The sequence below is a fragment of the Muscardinus avellanarius genome (genome assembly GCF_963383645.1).
Source record: "Muscardinus avellanarius genome assembly, chromosome: 9".
Lineage (NCBI taxonomy): Eukaryota > Metazoa > Chordata > Mammalia > Rodentia > Gliridae > Muscardinus > Muscardinus avellanarius.
This window is the reverse complement of record NC_137795.1, coordinates 10,258,643-10,276,593: the sequence shown is the minus strand read 5'-3', so window position 1 is coordinate 10,276,593 and position 17,951 is coordinate 10,258,643. Positions and strand designations below refer to the sequence as shown.

General features: G+C 45.8%; 1 protein-coding gene across 1 annotated transcript in view; it reads right to left on the bottom strand.

Annotated features, from left to right (window-relative positions):
- Positions 1 to 8,957: 8,957 nt before the first annotated feature.
- Positions 8,958 to 17,951, bottom strand: part of GSDME (gasdermin E) — a gene marked incomplete at both ends in the record, with an annotated part of 45,149 nt that continues 36,155 nt past the window's right edge. The window contains 3 exons of the mRNA XM_080701152.1: positions 8,958 to 9,191; positions 14,125 to 14,198; positions 16,276 to 16,474. Of these exons, the coding sequence (XP_080557278.1) occupies positions 8,958 to 9,191; positions 14,125 to 14,198; positions 16,276 to 16,474 (507 nt within the window). The remainder of the gene's footprint in view (positions 9,192 to 14,124; positions 14,199 to 16,275; positions 16,475 to 17,951) is intronic.

Here is a 17,951-nt window from a genome sequence, read left to right as displayed (position 1 = left end):
TGATTCAGTACGGTTAACAATTAAAATAAAACTTTTCAAAAGTGACTCAACAAGCAGACCTTCTACTGAGAAAACACATGCACAGGTAGAAGATATCTGCCAAGCGCAGGCATTTTTATTGTGTAGATCGAAATGACAGTACACTATTCTGAATTTTATATAAAATGTGGTCGGGAAGGTGTACTAATATATAATTTATCTTAATTTTTCTAACTTTTTATGGATAATCTTTCTATTCATATCACATAAAGAAATGCGTTGAAGCATTTTGTATATGTTTTAATTTAGTAAGTACCCCTGCCTTTTCATCGAAGGAATTTGCAAACCATTCACTCTAACATTGGTCTCCCATTTTCACTGTGATAATGAATACTTGAAATAGTTTTGTAAAGCTGTCGTTTAGTTCAGTATTTACCTAGCGAAGGGTCACTTGCTCTTCTTAGAAGAAAACTGTAGGTATTTACCTTCCTTCTTGACAAAATGTCTTAGAGAAGCAGAATTTGAATGTCACCGTTAGTTAGTCTACTACCATCGAAGGACATGGCACCCAAGATCTGTCCAGTGCACTGCGTCTCGCTGACTTTCGAGCTGTGTGGCCGTCCATCCTCATGTACACAGGTAGGTTCGTCTCTTCATTTCTACCTTAGATGAAAAGCGAAGAGCGATATCTTGCGCTCTCCTGCGAGGTGACCCTTTCGATCCGTGGCAGTGACGGGCTGATGCTAGCTAATGTAGCGCGTACGCGGGGGCGCGGGCTGGAGGCACGGCCGTGGGGCTGAGAGAGTGCCTTACCCTGTAAAACCTCATACAGAGTGACACGTCAGAAGACTTCACTTATTTTCAAATGGATAAACCTACTACTTTTAGACTTTTTCTTTCTTTTTTTATAAAGGATATGGTCAGCCAAATATTGTGCCTCTGCAAATTTTTGTGATGTTTGAAAATTTCTCTTAAGTTTGCAGTTGGAAGGGTTTCTTTTGTGAATAATCAATGTGCTTTTTGAAATATGGTGTGATTGTTAGGGTACTGGTTCTGTTTGATGTGTTGATAACCAAATCTATTGAACAACTAACTAAAAAATTTGGAAATAACCATTTTATATATACATGTATGATATATATTACACTGTATACATTATATATGTTAAATAATGTTTCATATGTTTGTTACGTTTGTTAGGAAATGTACCTTTTTGTTTAATGATTAGGGAAAAGGTCCTCCTTTAAAGGCACTGATAGAGTACACAAGCTTCCACGTTGGCCTTAGTTAACATCTTTCTTTTGGATTTGTGGGTGGTATAAATTCTTCCTAAAATATTTTCAGACATGCAGCTCATAACTAACGTAAGGTGACGATATCTTATATTGCTGCTGCTAGCTCCGTGGACGCAGTGTCACACTTGAGGGCGAGGTGCTTAGATATCGGCGATCATCTTTGGTTACGCGTCAGACGCCTGGCCGCTGGCTTTGTTTCTTGCTCCCTAAAATTGTGAGGAGGATGCCAGCCGGGAGCTGTGTGAGGGGAGAGAAAGGACGCGGCAGTAAGCAGTGTTCACACATTGTTTGAAATCACTTTCACAATAGAAACGAGTTGCTATGATGTTAAAATGGGAAATCTAGAGGCTTTTAAAAGTTTAAATCTAGAATTTCATAGCCAGAATGCAAGTTCTATTTTCTTGTTCTGGGACAGGAGTTTGGTAACAAAATGGATGATACTCTTTTAATACCTTTGGAAGCTTTTAAGCCACATGCATTTGCCACGAATTCTTGCTTCCCAGAGCAACATGAACAACGCACAGCCTCACGGTGAGGTCCTGTGGCGGAAGGGCTGGCACGCTGTGCGTTTCGGGGCACGTTCCCTGCTGAACTCTCGGGAACCGCGTGCTCTTCTCCAGCCAGCCTCTGGCTGCTGCTGCGCGGAGCCTCTTTAAGCAGCTGTGGGTGAACTGCAGCAGCACTGAAGTTTACCCACAAAATGCCATCTTGGTACAACAGAGACGACGTTCACAGCTATATGTTTTTGCCTTATCATGTGACACAAAATGCATATTATCTGGAATATAATCTATACCTAAGGGAATTACTGCAATTATAAACGGTGTTCACCACTGACTATGTAATGAATGCACAGTAGATTCCTCCTAATACAAAATGAAATGCAGTTTAGTCACTTCACTGTAGATGCAAACGCTAAAGAAAATAAAGTCAGAAAAGTTCACTGCATCTCCGTGAAGAGTCACTGAATGGCCGAGCCGCGCCCCGCTGAGGCCAGGAGGCCTAGAGACTCCGCCCAGGACGCTTCCTAGGTAGTGTGCTTGGGGAGGGGTGTGTGCAGGTGGGAAAGCGGGAGATAGACCTGCTTATAATCAGGGCCTTACTGAAGAGAAAACGGTGATGTGGAACCAGTGGTGAAGGGATAACACATACACGTGCATGTGCTTTGGGAAACAGGCACTGGCGCAGAAAAGCACCGCGGGTTCCTTGTGGACACGGGGATGTTCACGTTCAGGGCATGGCTGTTTAGGTGCAACTAAAGGTCATTATTTGTATATTTTTCAGTTTCAAAAATACAAGCACCCATAGAAAAGTTCCTGAGTAAGTCATTTAACCGTAACTCCTGGGCTAATACAACTTTGCCTTCACTATGCAGTCTCCATTTCTACTTGATGTTTGGATAATATCAGATGTCAAATACATCAGGACTTTAAACTTTTTTTTGCCAACTCTAACAATTGCTGACCATAGCTTTCTAAAATAGAAATTGTGTCAGAAACCCAATATGACTAATATATTAAACCTAGATTCTAAACTCTAGTAAATTTCTTTATAATAACTTATATGGAGAAGTTTCCTTTAAAACAACAAATTGGTTATTAAGACAAATTTAGAGAATAGTCCAAATTAGCAGTCAAATTCAATACCTTAACAATACAGATTATGACCAGATACTAATTGTATTGACCATAGTATCCCAAAGACATTAAAAGATGATCCCTACTTTTAAGATCCTAAAAATGGCACTTATGTTTATATACAATGGCTGTCCTAGTCCAGTGATTAGAGTTGATTTTTAAGATGAATAGCCCTAGAGTTAGATACAATTATTTTGAACTGGCAAGTTTTAAATATTGGTAAGTAATAACTACTTACCAATATTTACCAATACTTACATTTTACTTTTATGACTTCTGAAAATAATATTCCATTATTCAGATATCATAGGCAAGTGAGCCAATAATTTTAGAGTAGCCTTTATACTAAATATGGAAGAGGCAATCCTGGATTTTTATGTATATAAGTAGTTCATTTATTTTAATGTTTGAGTTGCCAGTGTGTGTGTGTGTGTGTGTGTGTGTACACACACATACAGCAGTATATACATATAGAGAGAGAGCAATGCGTGTAATATGTAACATCCTCCCCAATACGTAAGTAATAAAATTAGATATATTCACCCATATATGATAACCAGTGTTCTAAAATTTTTAATGATTCCCAGTTTCCTAGACATTCTGAAACTATTTTAGGTTGTTGTAAAAGGCCCTGGTTTCACCTTGAAACTGATACTGATCTCCTTTCTTAAAAAAAACAAAAAGCTTCAACAAGTACACTTAATTTCCTTAAGGGGAGAAAAAAATCAGTTGTGATGGAAGCCTCTGGAAATACTTAACCCTCCAGAGGAATTCATAATATGATTCAAACCTATAGATGACGATCCCATTGCTTCCCTTGTTCCAAAGGATTTGAATTCATTTGGTAACATCTGTAATGTGTTTTGGAGTTGTCGAGGAAGTTCAGTATTTAAAATAATGGGATTGTGTATACCATAAGTAGGTATTCGCAAACTTGTCAGAGTACACTTAGCTGATAACTGAGCACCTATCTGTTTTTCCGTAAGAATGTGTGCTCTACCTGAGGAAGACAACTGCCCCACAGTTCTGTGAGGTGAGATTGTTATAACTGCACTGTATTCTAGCTTCTTTCAAGGATGTTCTTTTTAAAATGTGGGAGAATGGCAGTGTCTCATCCCTAGGGTAAGCATGGCTCGCACAGCGTGAGCAGACCCTGCCTGTGCTCCCTTACAATGACCTGACCCTCTCCGGACAGAAGGGCACGGAATGTACTTCTGTTGGCGGCAGTCCTAACCCTGGCTTCTGACCATGTGACTTCTGATAGACTTTATATTTCCTTCTACATTTATTCTACTTGTTATTATAATGTTGAAATTTAGTTGGGAGTTGCAAGGGAGGCAAAATCCAACAGTGGCGTGTGAGACCATGCACCTTTGATTGGTGGTACCGGACGAGGTTTGCCTACGGATATTAGGGCCTACCATCAGCAGGTGGCGGTCAACAGGAAGTGAGGGTATTTAAGTAGCCGGGGTCTTGGGGTGGGGCTAGGGGGGCGGGAGATGCCGGTCCTCTGGTGACAAATGGAGTCTGCCCGGCTCTGCTTCTGGCTGGCTTCCGGAGCTCCACCTCCTGTCCCAGCTGCAGGGTCCCGTGAGGGGAGGGGACCCGACCTATCAGTTATGTAGGGCCAAGTTAATAATTTGTCCTTATCTTGAATTATACGGATTTACCACAACTGTGATATAAATCTTTATTGGACTACTTTTAATGTGTTTAGTAACTGTGTTCATTTATTGTGTGTGTGTGTGTGTGTGTGTGTGTGTGTGTGTGTGTTCATGTGTGTGTGTTCATTCCTAGGGATTGCACTAAGGGGCATTCTACCTCCAAGCTATATACCCTAAGCCCTATGTTATTATCTTTATTTTGAAACAGGGTCTCCCTAAATTGAGGCTGGTCTCAAACCTGTAATCCTCTTGTTTCAGCCTTCTAAGTACTGGGATTATAGGTGTGCGCTCCCACGCTGGGCTCAGGTTGCCTGTTTAGCTCCTCCTCCTGAGATAATTCAGTGGCTGGTGAACACCACTCAGGAATCCCACCTCCAGCTTTAAAACAGCCCCAAGGACATGCGTCCAGCCCGGAGGAAGGCCTGTTCTGTTTCTTCAGGGGCCTAGGCAAGAGGTCCCTTTTACTTTAGAATCCCATTCAGAGTTCTTACAAAGTCTTGCTGCCAACCAGTTCATTTACAAGTCAAACAAAAGGTAAGCGATCCAGTTCTCTTTTATATCAGAAGACTCTGATCCTTGCCCCCTAAGCTGACCTACTTTATCCTCACGCCTGAGATTTGTCACTGGAGCCATGTATGTGACCCCTACTTTAACAGGCATCTGCTTCCTGAGAAAGAAACACTCACAGTTAGATCCAGTTAATGAACCTCAAAATTGAGGTAATAGTGACTGTCTTTCGAGTTGCGTCCTGGCCACTGGCTGGTGACGCGGTGGTATGATAAATCTAACGCATCCACACACACATCAGAAGTGATAATTCTTATTTTTTCCCCTCTAGCCTTTATTGTTTTCTAATCTCCAGCACAAACTGGATGAACACATCTCTAGTTAACATAAATGTTGCTTATAACTGGGAAGGTAATTTATGAAGTAGGTATTGTTACAACTACAGAACAGAAGCCAAAAAGTCTCATTTTTTTGGTGCTGGAACTTGAACCCAGGGCCTTAAGAGCATGCCCAGCACACACTCTCCACACTGAGCTAAACCCCAGCCCTTATTTTAAAAGTTGGAACAGCAAGCCAAGGATAGCGCTGTCTATAAATATGACCAGCCATGCTTCAAAGTTTGGCTTCCCTTCTATCAGTCAACATGGTCCAAGAGCTTGGAGGAAGCCTCATCAACTATCTAAAGAAGAAAGCACGGCATTAAAAACGCATCAGCTAAGGACTGGGGGATGTGGCTCAGCAGTGAAGGACCTGTGCTTATCTTGCCTGAGGCTATAGGTTCCTTCCCCAGCAACCAAAGACCAAAACAAAACATCAGCTGTAAATTAACATTTAACCCAAAAGTCACTACCAGTGAAAATGTGTGGTTTTCATTTTCTGAAATAGGAGAGGTGGACAGTGTTATCAGTGACAGTGAAGACATGAAGTTGTGGTAACTGTGGTCTAAGTGAGAAATAACCTTAGCCTTTTCAGGAAGAAACAGACTCGATGCATAGCCCATCGACATCTGTACCTGAAATGCAAGGTAAATATTTCTTTTGTCTGTGTGTCCTCATTTAAAAAGAACTGCTGACTGGTTCCTCTTTCTTTGGTGACATCAATTTTCTTTTTCTTTAAGTGGCATCTTCAGTTCTATCAGAAGAATAAGCAGCAGGGTTCAGGAACAAGTGCAATTTTCTGGTTATTATGTCGAGCTCTCTGGGAGCCTATGAGGGGTATTTGATGTAAAAACCTTTCTGTGGGAGTTCTTTTATTCTGTTCTTTTTACCCCCACTTCATTTTGGAATATCTTTCCTTTTAATACAAATGCATGCTCTTTTTAACCTGTAGTCTTTGAAGTGATTGTAGAAGAGAACTTTTTTTTTTTCTAATGGAGAGTGAGATGCTTATTAGCAATCCAAAATCAAAACTGAACAGGCTGCCTAAGTAAGTTTCAAGGTTTAAAAATAAAAATTAAGCACTACTGCTTTCCAAGTAATTGTATTAGTAGTTCCTGTATGAAAGAAACATTACTGCTGTCCTTGTATAAATAAAAACTTTCTGCAGTACAATTAAGTATTGATTTTTCAGAAACTGTCCCATAAATCTTTTCACACATTTCCATATGCTATCCAGAACAAAAACTATTGAAATGTTCAATTTGCAAGATTACATATTCCTGGTAAAATATTTTTGTATATATAAAGAAATAAATATTTACTATTGGAGAAATGTAGTGTTTCATTTACAGGTAGAACTAAAGTTTGGACACCACAAAACATCAGATCGGCTTGGGTCATTTCCTTAAGTGCCAAGATCCTTGGTGGAAAGTTCTTAACGCCATTTACTTTTTCCTACCTAAATAAACTTTGAGCTTCCCCAACAAGGAGACCATACCCATTCTCTCCTGCAGCCCAGCCTTCGCTCTAAGAGTGGCTTTCAAAGGAAGCACACCCAAGGAAAGTGTTAGAGTGGGGGAGATTCAAACATACCAGCAAAAACGGGGCCTCTCTGCCCGGGTGGCGGGGTTGCTGTGGTCAGGAGAGAGAGGACCCTGCGGGTCGGGCGCCTGCCCACACTTGTGAGCGTCTCCGCTGCCCAGGTGAGTGCCCAGGATTCCATATCTTAAACTTAAGCTGATGGTTTATTTCAGGTGTCTCCAGAAAAACGAGGCTTATATTGTTCATCCTAACATCTTAAAACTACCTGTCTTAATTTTGTCTATGGTTTTTATTTTTCAGTCGAGAGGAGATAACACACTCCAAATTCTAATGGGAATAAAAAGATATTCTCACTTGTTCCAGCCTCTGTGTTCTTGATCCCAAGGCAGCCGCTGCTTGTGAACGCTTTAAATAAGAATTTCTGTGCATATCGATGCGTATATATTTCTGGTTTTTATTACGAGTAGGTTTGTGTTGCACGTTCTCTTTGCAGTTCTTTATTTCAGAAACTCTGACAAAAAGGCACAGATACTGCCACCAATTTCCGCTGCTGCGTGTTCTGTTCTGATTTGTGTAAGATTATCTCTGTAGAGTTGCTGCCACAGCCTACAACTTTGTGCTTTTCCCCTGCATAGAATAAGCATTTATATAAGGCTTAGTCTCATTTTTAATAGGTAATGAAAGAGTTGTTTGCTGAGTATCATTTTTGTTAATGATCATAAAATCAGAAGGGACCGAGAGAGGACGGTGTGGAGGTGAGCCCGTGACTGGCATTGGTCTCAAGGACACAGTCCAAGCTGTCGGCTGGAGAAGGACCTCAAAACAGAAGGCCAGGCGTGGTGGCGCACGCTTGTAATCCCAGCATTTGGGAGGCTGAGACAGGAGGATCTGGGTTCATGGACAGCCTCAGCTCTACTTAGTGAGGCCCTTTGCAACTCGGTGAGACCCTGTTTCAAAATAAAGAATTAAAAATAGGGCTGGGGGTAGAGCTCAGAGGTCGAATGCCCCTGGGTTCCAACCTCAGTACCACAAAAAAAGAGAGGGAAAAAAAAAAAAGGCAGCCAGGCGTGGTGGCGCACACTTGTAATCCCCGCGCTTGGGAGGCAGAGACAGGAGGATTGCACAGGTTCGAAGCCAGCCGCACGCGCTGGCTTAGGAGACCCTGTTTCGAAAGAAAAATGTAAAAAATAGATCTGGGAGTGTAGCCCGGAGGTAGAAGGGCTTCCAGGAACCCCAGTACCACCAAAACAAAGGCGCGCGTGCGCGTGCACACACACACACACACACACCAGCTTAGAGTTTCATGTGCTAGAAAGTGTGTAGTGTTCAGAAACGAGGCTCCCAGGACGCAGGAAACGCACACTTGTAGGTGTAGAATCAGCGTGTTCATCAAAGTGAGGCTACGCCAACGAAAGGCCCGTAGTAGACCCCGAGCAGGAGGGTGTTACTATGAGATTGTTTCCACTCTAATTTTGCTTGACAGAGAAATATATATACTAGAGGCACTTATAGTTCAGTTTTCAATCATCAAATAACATACACCCAGGCAAATTGTAGCCTCTCCTGGGAAGAGAAACTCTCTTCCCACAGCAGTCCCAGTTGAAAATGATTTTGGGGACTGAAGTGTCGCATTCTTCTGTCATTGTGTAGCAAAGAAAGTAGAGAAGGTAGGAAAGTGATAGATCCATTATTCTGCAGAGAAAAGGTCTGAAGGTGCCCTAACTTAGAATCCCAACTCTCCCCAGCTCTGGAGGCCTGGAGTTGGCCATTAGGCAGCACAGGCACGCCTCTGTTGAAAAGAAACTCACAATGCAGAAAGTTACCGCTTGACATGTGTTGTGATTTATCTCATTGATAGGTTTTTAACGTATATGAGACCTAAAATCCCAGAGTGTAGTATCTTAACAATTCTAAAAAGCACCCAGCCTTACTAAGTACCGTGATTGACAAACTGAGTTACTGGTGTTCTCTGCCTAGGGCACAGAGTCCATTCAGGGTAATATGGAGAATCAGTGGGAGGACGTAAGGGTCCTTCAGGATGGCGGCTTTCACTGACGACTGCAGTCTCTCCAGGTGGATGTCGGCCAAGGCAAACAGGCGCTGCACAATCCCGAATCTCTCGGGGTCTTTCAGAGGAGCCAAGGTGGGGTCTTCGAGAGCAGACTCTCCCTCCTCAGCCAGCGCACGGAGCTGAAATGACACATTCAGACGCTCACTTAGAAATGTCAGAGAAGACCCGCAAAGGTGATGGCAACAGGCTTTGAGATAATCACAGAGAAAACAACTAAATTGTTTTTTCATTTCCCCAGTGAAGCAGGAAAACCTGTAAGATGTCATAAGATGTATCTAATCCAACCCAGGACCAGAGGTAAGATTTTATGCAGCCTTCCCAGAGTCCTCTGAATCCCCGGCCTGAGCTCTACCCTCCCACACCATTGACTCCAGCGGATTAGAGGTGAGAGCGAACCGCTCTCATAGACCGGTACGCAGCTTTGTTGAGACACTCGTACAGCTTTGTGGGGTGCACTGTGGTGAGACAATACGGGTCTGCGACATGTTGTAAATATCTCCATCTCTTCACATATTAATCCTGTTGATGCGTTGGGAATTTTGTACTCTAGTCATTTTGAAATATAGTTTGTTCTAAGCAACAGTTGCTGTGCCGTGCTCAGGAAGGAGCAGAAGCGATTCCTCTATTTTGGCCCCCCCAGCCTCTAGCGCCCACTGGTCCGCGCTGTTCTTCCACGAGACCCACTTATGAGCCACCACAAATGAGCGGGAACGCGCAGTCCGTGTCTTTGTGTCTGGCTGTTTCACTTAATGGCTTCAGTTCCATCATGTTGCTGCAGATGACAGGACTTCATAGTTTCATGGCTGAGTACTACTCCGCTGTGCTAGGTACCTCGTCGTCTTTCTCGCCTCACCCACGGAGGGGCATCTGGGTGGGTTCCGTACGTGAGCTGTGGGCGTCTGCGCATCTTTTTGGTATAATGACTTCATCTCTGGAGAGACACCAAGTAGTGGAATTGCGAGATCATCTGGTGCTTCTACTTTTAGTCTCTTGAGGAGTCTCCAGACTGCTTTCCATAATGCCTGCACTATTTCACATCCCACTGGCAGGGGAAGCGTTCCCTTTCTCTGATGGCGGGGCTGAGCAGTTTTTTACGTACTTGTGTGTCGTCTTTGGAGAAGTGTGTAGCGACCGCAGAATAATGGCTCCACGTGTCTCTTCTGGAGAAGTGGCCGTTGGCGTCTCCCTGCTAGTTCTTTGTTACCCTGAAGGGACTGTGCTCCAGGCAGAGTGCTAGTGTTTAGTTCCTGAGCCCATGTGTAATTGGGTGCACTTTTATGGGCTGACTGCGTGCTGTGTTCTGGCTGTCGATCCTTGCGGATGAAGAGTTCTGTGGGTCGTCGCCATCGCTGTACAGAAGCTTGTCTGATGTAACCCCCTTTGTCTAGTTTTACTTTTGCTGCCTGTGCCTTTGAGATTCCATCTAAATGCTCGCTAGCAGTGTCTCGAAGCATTTCCCTACGTTTTCTTAAAATAATAGTTTTGGAGAAAGGAAGGGACCTAGTTCCATTCCTCTACGTATGCAGAACTTTTTTTTTTTTTCCAGTACTGGGGGTAAGAACTCAGGGGCAGTCTACCTCCAAGCTACACCCCAGCACTATTTTTCAGTCTTTATTTTGAAACAGGGTCTCACTGAGTTGCAAAGGGCCTCACTAAGTAGCTGAGGCTGTCCTTGACCCGCGATCCTCTGGTCTCAGCCTCCCTAATGCTAGGATTACAAGTGTGCACCACCATGCCCAGCTTGTAGAACCATTTTTGCCAGCACTATTGAATAGATTGTCTTTTCTCTTCTGTACTTGGTGTCTTTGTAAAAAAAAAAAAAAAATCAGTTATGTGAACACAGATTTCTGGGTTCTCTCTTCTGTTCCATAGGTCTGTATGTGTGTGTATGCTGATAGCATGCTGTTCTAGTTAATATAACTTTGTAGGGTTTTTGGAAGTCAGCTACAGCCTCCAGCATTGATAATACATTGAGTATTACCATTAATATTATTGTTCAGGATTGCTTTGTCTTTCGTGGTTCCATACAAACCCAAAGGATTGCTTTTTCTGTTTCTATGAGGAAAGTCGTTGGCCTGTTGACGGGAGCAGCGTCTGAAATCACTCTGGGTAGTATGATCATATCATAGTGGCCCTTGCAGTCCATGAGCCCGGGAGCATCTTTCCACCTTTTTCTTGTCTTCCGTAGTTTCTATGAATATGTCAGATCTGTCTGTTCTAATGGATAGTTCAACTCAGATGCTTCTTTGCTGATTTTCTGTCTGAATGATCTGTCCATTGAGGAAAGTGAAGACTCTTCCTTGGGCCAGGTGTGGTGGCACACGCCTGTAATCTCATTCAGTTCCTCGGAGCTGATATGAGGATTGTTATGGGATGCCTCATTAAGTAGTGAGATGAGCCTAGTGAGAGCCTGTTTCAAAATAAAGTAGGACTGGGGTTGTAACGCACAGGTAGACTGCCCCGGGGCCAGCCCAAGACATCTAGTGATACTTGCTCTGTGTGTTCAGGTGATCTCCTGTTAGGTGCATATGTGTTTACAATTATGATGTTACTGTTGAATCAATTCTTTCAGCAATGTACAATGACCTTATTTGTCTTTTTTGTAGTTTTTATGTGAAGTCTGTTTCATCTAAGTCCTTTGCATGATGTCTTTTCCAATTCTTACGTTTCTTTCATGTGGGTTTTTTATATTTGTGATTCTGTAGTTATCCTTGTGTGTGTGTTAGTTACTGGGGGCTCAGAGGCATTACAAGCTACATCCTCAGCCTGACTTTATTTGGAGGCTATCCTCGAACCTGTGATCCTCCTGTCTCAGCCTCCCAAGTACTGGGATTATAGGCGTGCACCAGTACCCTTTTGCTTTCAGCGTAGTCTATTAGGTTTGTTTGAAGGATTATTTTCTCGTTGGCAGCTTTTTTCTTAGTATTTTAAACACATCATCCCATTCTCTTTTCTGATATAACTGATTTAGCAGCAACAATCTTAAGTCCAGTAGACATTCCCTTATATATCACTTGATACTTTGCTCTTTTAAGGATCACCTTTGTCTTATGTTTTTGACATTTTGATTATAATATGCTTTGGGATAGATTTATTTTGATGAGTAGTTGGTCTCCTTTGAGCTCCTGTATCTGTCTATATCTGAGAATTTGGGAAAACTTTGGCTCTTAGGAAATTTCCCCTTCATCTTCTGGCAGTCCCATCATGCAAGTCTTTGTCCTCTTAAAGATATCTCATTAGTCTGTGTGCTTTCCTCATTCTTTATTGTTGAGGTCTGACTGGCTAATCCAGATGACCTCTCCTCGAGTTCTGACATTCTTTCATCTGTTGTGAAAGTTCTCTATTCTGTTTTATTTTATTGATTAATGTTTAGTCCTAAGATTTTTGACTCATTCACTTTTATTACTTTTCTTTGAGTTTCTCACTCATACCCTGAATTGTTTCTTAGGATCGTTATTTTAGGTTATTTTTCAGGTATTTCACGGATTTCCTTCAAGCCAAGATCCATATCAGGGGCGTTTGTTCCCCTTTGGCGGCATCTTCTCTTTCATGGGTGTTGTGTTCTTATATGAAGTAATTCCTGTAGGGAGATTGTGTCAACAGGATAGAAAGTTTCAGGGGTGTCCGAGTGCTCCCATAGAGGCGGCGACAGCCCCTGAAGGGAGCCATGCATGTGAGCTTGAAGCAGCCCCGGCTTCCACAGCTGTGTCTCGGGCTCCGCAGCGTTGAGCCCTGCTGGCACTGGGGGTTTTAGTGTCCAGTTTCAGCAGGGTAGGATGTGGAGAGGACGGTCCCCAAGGCTCAGTGCGAGCACAGGTCTGAGTCACAGATATGCAGGCTCCCCCAAGGCCCCACGTGATAGGCACTGTCACCCCTGGGCTCAAGTCTGGTACACAAAGGGTCCTTCCCTATGGCACACGTGCGGCTCGTGCTGGGCTCATAGCACCGTTAACCACTTCTTCCCGAGATCCCACAGGTTGAGCACAGATGGTGCTGAAGCTTGTGGCTTTATCTGCAGTCCTGGGTGGGCGTGTCCCTAGGTCACATAGGGCGGTGCTGGTGGGGCAAGGCGGATGGTGGGGGTAGACCTGGTCTTGGAGAACAGGGAAGAGGCCTTCCCTGCTGTGCTCAGGACAGGCATGAACGCCACCAAGGCCTTTTGCCTCAGGAGCCGCAGCCACAGGTCTGTGGGCTAGAATGGAGACACTTTCTGGCTCCTGATGGACAGGTATGGGTGAAACCTGGCCTTGCACCAGTGGCTGCAGTCCCGAGGTTGAGGGCTGGGGAGGCCTTCCACCTGCAAACACCTGTGGGACTGGCGTTTGTGGCCACTGGTCCTGAGCTGCAGCCTGCTGAGGCACACCGGCCCCAGTTTTCAGCTGCTGGCCTTATGCCAACATGTCTAGCAGTGGCTACTCAAGTTGTTTGAGGCTTTTTCCCAGCGGCATTGGTAGTACCCCCTACCAAAAAGAAAAGAAAGTTCACAAAGCTGTTTTGAGAGTAGATGTATAGTAAAGTTCGGGGTCTGGTCTAAGAGTCTTCCCTGATCTGCAAGCTCAGAGTTGTGGTCCTTTGGGCTAACAGACCAGGCTGGCCTCGGCCCCGAGGGCCCAGACTTGAACTTGGAAAGCTCAACCTTGACTGTCTGGGGCTAACTCTTGCTCTTAGGATGACATTTCCAAAGGCCCTGAGCTGAGGAGGGCTGCTAGAAGAGAAGCCATCACAGCAGTCCTGCAAACCTCTTGAGACTCAAGCCGGCTCAGTGCACAGCTTCCATTTGCAAACACCATGCTATCAGACCCTACACCTGCACCACAATTTCTCCCAACACTAGGAAGGCACAGGGTTTCAAGCCTCAAGATGGCATGCGAGACCTGACTCTGCCGGCCAGTCCTCTGAACAAATTCTTTCCCTCCAGGCCTCAGTCTTTCTGTGGGAGGGGTGTGTACAGTGTGCAGATAACTGGGATGACAGTCAGTGCCTGCTTGAGCTGTTGTAAGTATGAACGCTGGAGGCGCTCTCAGCTCCCCGTCCATCCCAAGGGCTCCTTACCAAGTGGCACAGCGTCGGGACGAGCTGGAGCTTGCAGCAGGTCCCCAGCAGCACTGCTGCATTATCTGGCATCTCTGCAGGAGGTATAAAAAAAAAAAGTTCAGCCGGGCGTGTTGGTGGTGGTGCGCGCTTGTAATCCCAGCATTTGGGAGGCTAAGACAGAATTGTGGTTTGCAGCTACTACTACTAGTGAGGTCCTTTGCAACTCAGACCCTGTTTCAAAATTTAAAAGACTAAAGAGTAGAGCTGGAGGTGTAGCTCGGAGGTACAGTGCCCCTGGGTTCCATCCCCAGTACCACAAAAAAAGAAAAAAGCCCACCTAATTTATATTTTAGTACTTTCCCACCAATAATTGTTGGTTGAGGGAATGAATGAGCAGCAAAGATCTTTGCGAAAACAGATGCTGAAGTCCAGTCAGCAGAGGCTGTTCCTTGACACTGAAGAAAGGCCTTGGGCTCTGGAGAGGACAGCCGTGTCCGAGCTCCTCCGCGATTGGGCTGGGCCTTTGGGTGCGCCTTGGACTCCTTTGCTTTCTAGCAGAGTCAAAGGACTGCATGAACTGCGAAGGGTCCACTCTCGTCATCAGAACGTGGCTCATCCCAAGAGAAGGTTGCTGGGGGAAGATCCCGCCAGGGATCCTCCAGCACCACCCCCTCGCCTGCTCGGGAGGCCGTGCCCAAGCCAGAGAGAGTGAAGGGGACCCGGCAGAAAGAGCCCCGGGCTGAGCCCTTGGCACCAGCCTCTCCCTGCCCCCTCGTTGCCAGAGCAGCTCCTGAAAGCATCCTCGCTCCCTATTCTCCAAACAGTTCCTTCTTGTTCATTCCGCACTATTTCGACTGCAGAGCCCGCCTGACTCTTACTACTCAGCGTGGGAGTGCTGGCTGAGCACGACCTCCTGCGTCCGCTCCTGGAGCACCCGAGGCCATGGGGCCTGTCCCTGGGACTGAAGCAAGTTACTCTGATTGCTATTCCCTCTGCCAATTCCATCTTACAAATGAGGTCGAGGACTTCAGAGCTAGTGACTCCTTTACGGTCCCAGAGTAACGGAGGGAACTTTTCAAGAGACAGGTCAGCTTGTGTGGCCAAAGGGCCAAAAGCAGCTAAAAGCACTAAGCCAAAAATAGGGCATTAGGACCCAAGAGGAGGCCTTTTTCTGTTCTAGCACTTTCCCCGGATTCTTAGGAGGGAAGACAGTGCTGTCTAGGAGAAAAAGGTCAACCCAGAGGGTCCAGGCTTCACAAGAACAGTAACAAAAGAGCTTTCGGCCCTCCTGACCGCGCTTGCGGCAAGCGGGTGCGCTACGAGTCGGCTCTGGGTTGGGGGCGCCCGGGTGCAGAAGGCGACGCCAGCTCCGGGCTCGGGGAGAAGACGCGGTATGTGCTTGACAACACTATAAATATATGTGCTATGTATTTGGCGGCCTATATATAGAGATGTCTTCAGCAGTAACGGGGTATGTGAAGACAAGGCCTCTCGCCCGTTCAACTCCACCCTGTGGATCAGCCGGATAGAATTCCTGTACTCAGACTCCACTACGCCATGTTAACATCCTACAGAAGTCTCTCGTGGAGATTCACAGCACTCTGTTACGTCCTGGTCCACCAGTCAACTTTTACCCAGGACTTGGAACAAGACAGCATGAGCTGGGAGAGTTTTTTTAAACTCAAGCCTCGTGGGCCTCCATCTGTCCCTCCTGCTGGATGGAGCCCTGAAGGGACTTCGTGCCCTAACTAGCATTCCTGGAAGGGAAGTTGAGACCAGGAACCTGGGTTACTTAAGTCACATCTTGGCAAAAAGGGAACAAAAACTAGTTCCTCCCTGCCAGGTCCCCTGTGGAAGGATAGGTGGGGCAGGCTGGAGTTGGCAAAGAGGAAGGGCAGGATCAGGGGACAGCCCCTGGGAGAACAGCATCCAGATGTGAGCCCCTGCCCCTCCCAGCTGTGCAGGAGACGATTTCCAGCACAGACAAGGGCAGTCTGTCCAGGAGGGGACGAGGCTCAAAGCAGACAGGCCTGCCGCGTCTAGAGCTCTTTCCTTATCCTCCCTGCTCTGGGGAAGACAGACCCACAGGTACCAAACCTCCCACTGTTGGTATAGTGTCTGCGTCCCCAGAGGCTCGTACAGTGGCCGTTTCCCATCGCGTCTCCATACCTGCTAGTGCGCTGACCAGGAAGTAGGCCGTGACAAAGAGCTTCTGGTTGCTGACCCCGTCCTCAGGGCCAGGGCCCTCGCTCCCTATCCTGCACCCTGCCAGGCGCAGGAAGGCCATGAGCTCCTGCCGAGGGGGCTGTGACTCCCCTGTGGCCAGTGCTGTCTGCAGGGAGCAAAAGCCTCCAGCCACGTCGTCACACTGTGGGGAGAGGAGGAGCCGCACTGAAGCCAGCCGCCATGCTGCTCCCAAGCACGGCTAGAGGCTGAGCTTTCTGCTCTACTCAGCCAGGAGCTAAAGCTCCTCACCCGGATATAGCAAGTAGGACCTAGCCCAAGTACTGTCCTTACAAGGAGGACTGAGGACAAGTAGAACCTTCCAGGGCGAGGTCTGCTGGGTTTTACAGAGACCAGGAACAAGTGCTCAGGCACAGAGCAGATGAGCAAAACAGAAGCATCCCTTCCTGGTCCTCAAACTCTAAAACCCTCCAACCTTGGCCAGCTCTGACCACCCAGCAGCTGGCCCGCTCCTTCTCTGACAGGGCCACTGCTGCTCTATCCACAGGGGCTTCCCTGACATTTTCCTCTTGCAAGAAGCTATTTTAGAAAGTAAAAAAAGGCGACAGCTTTAAGAACATTTGGCATTCCCCCTGGGGCTGAGCTCCACGTCCTGCAGCATACAAAGGCATCCCAGGCTGTTTCCACTGCAGGCTCCATCCCTGGTCTAAATTCAAGAAGGAAAAATATAGCCAGGTTTGGTGGTGCACACCTGTAATCCCAGAACTTGGGAGGCTGAGACAGGATCGCAGGTTGGTAGGTCAGCCTCAGCAGGTAGTGAGATGCTCATCACCTTTGTGAGACTCTCTTTCAAAATAAAACTAAAAGAGGGCTGGGGGTTATAGTTTGGAGGCTGGGTAAAATTCCCAGTATCACAAGAAATATAATAAGGATGGGGGTGTAGCTCAGAGGTAGAAATGATAAAGTATTCAGTTATTAGTAACTCCCAACTTCCTGCAAAAAAAAAAAAGTAAAAATGTTTCTAAAGCCTCTTTTTTTTTGGAGGGGGGGATGATACTAGGGATTGAACCCAGGGTCTTCCACCTCTTGAGTTACACCCACAGCCCTATTTTATTTTGAAACAGCTTCACTAGGGTGATGAGATCCTAACTTGCTGAGGCTGTCTTTGAACCTACGATCCTCCTTGTATCACCTCCAACATCAGCCTTTTTAAGTGCAAGAATCCTGGGCGTTTGGAGGATGGGCAGCCAGTGTGTCTCACCATCTGCACAACTAATAAGGGCGCTTGATCTCTCTAGTTATTCCGTCTATGGGTGCAAATGCTTCTCATTGGTCTACAGAGCATAGGTTGACTTGGACTCCACCATGTAGCCCCTATTGTAGGCTGAACAACAGGGGCTACATAGTGTGGCTCTCCCAAATAAATGACCACCTGCAAAATGTGACGATCTGGAAGAAGAGTACTTGGAGATGTAATTAAGGGGAAGCCCTTGGAATTATCCTAGTTTGGGGTCCCTAAATCCAGTGATGGGTATCCTTCCAAGAGAAGGCAGAGGCTAGAGAGATGCACCAGGGAAGGATTCAACCTTTCACCTTCCAGAGGGGCTACGGCCTTGCCAAAGCCTGGGTTTCCGACTTCTCCAAAATCACAATACATTTCT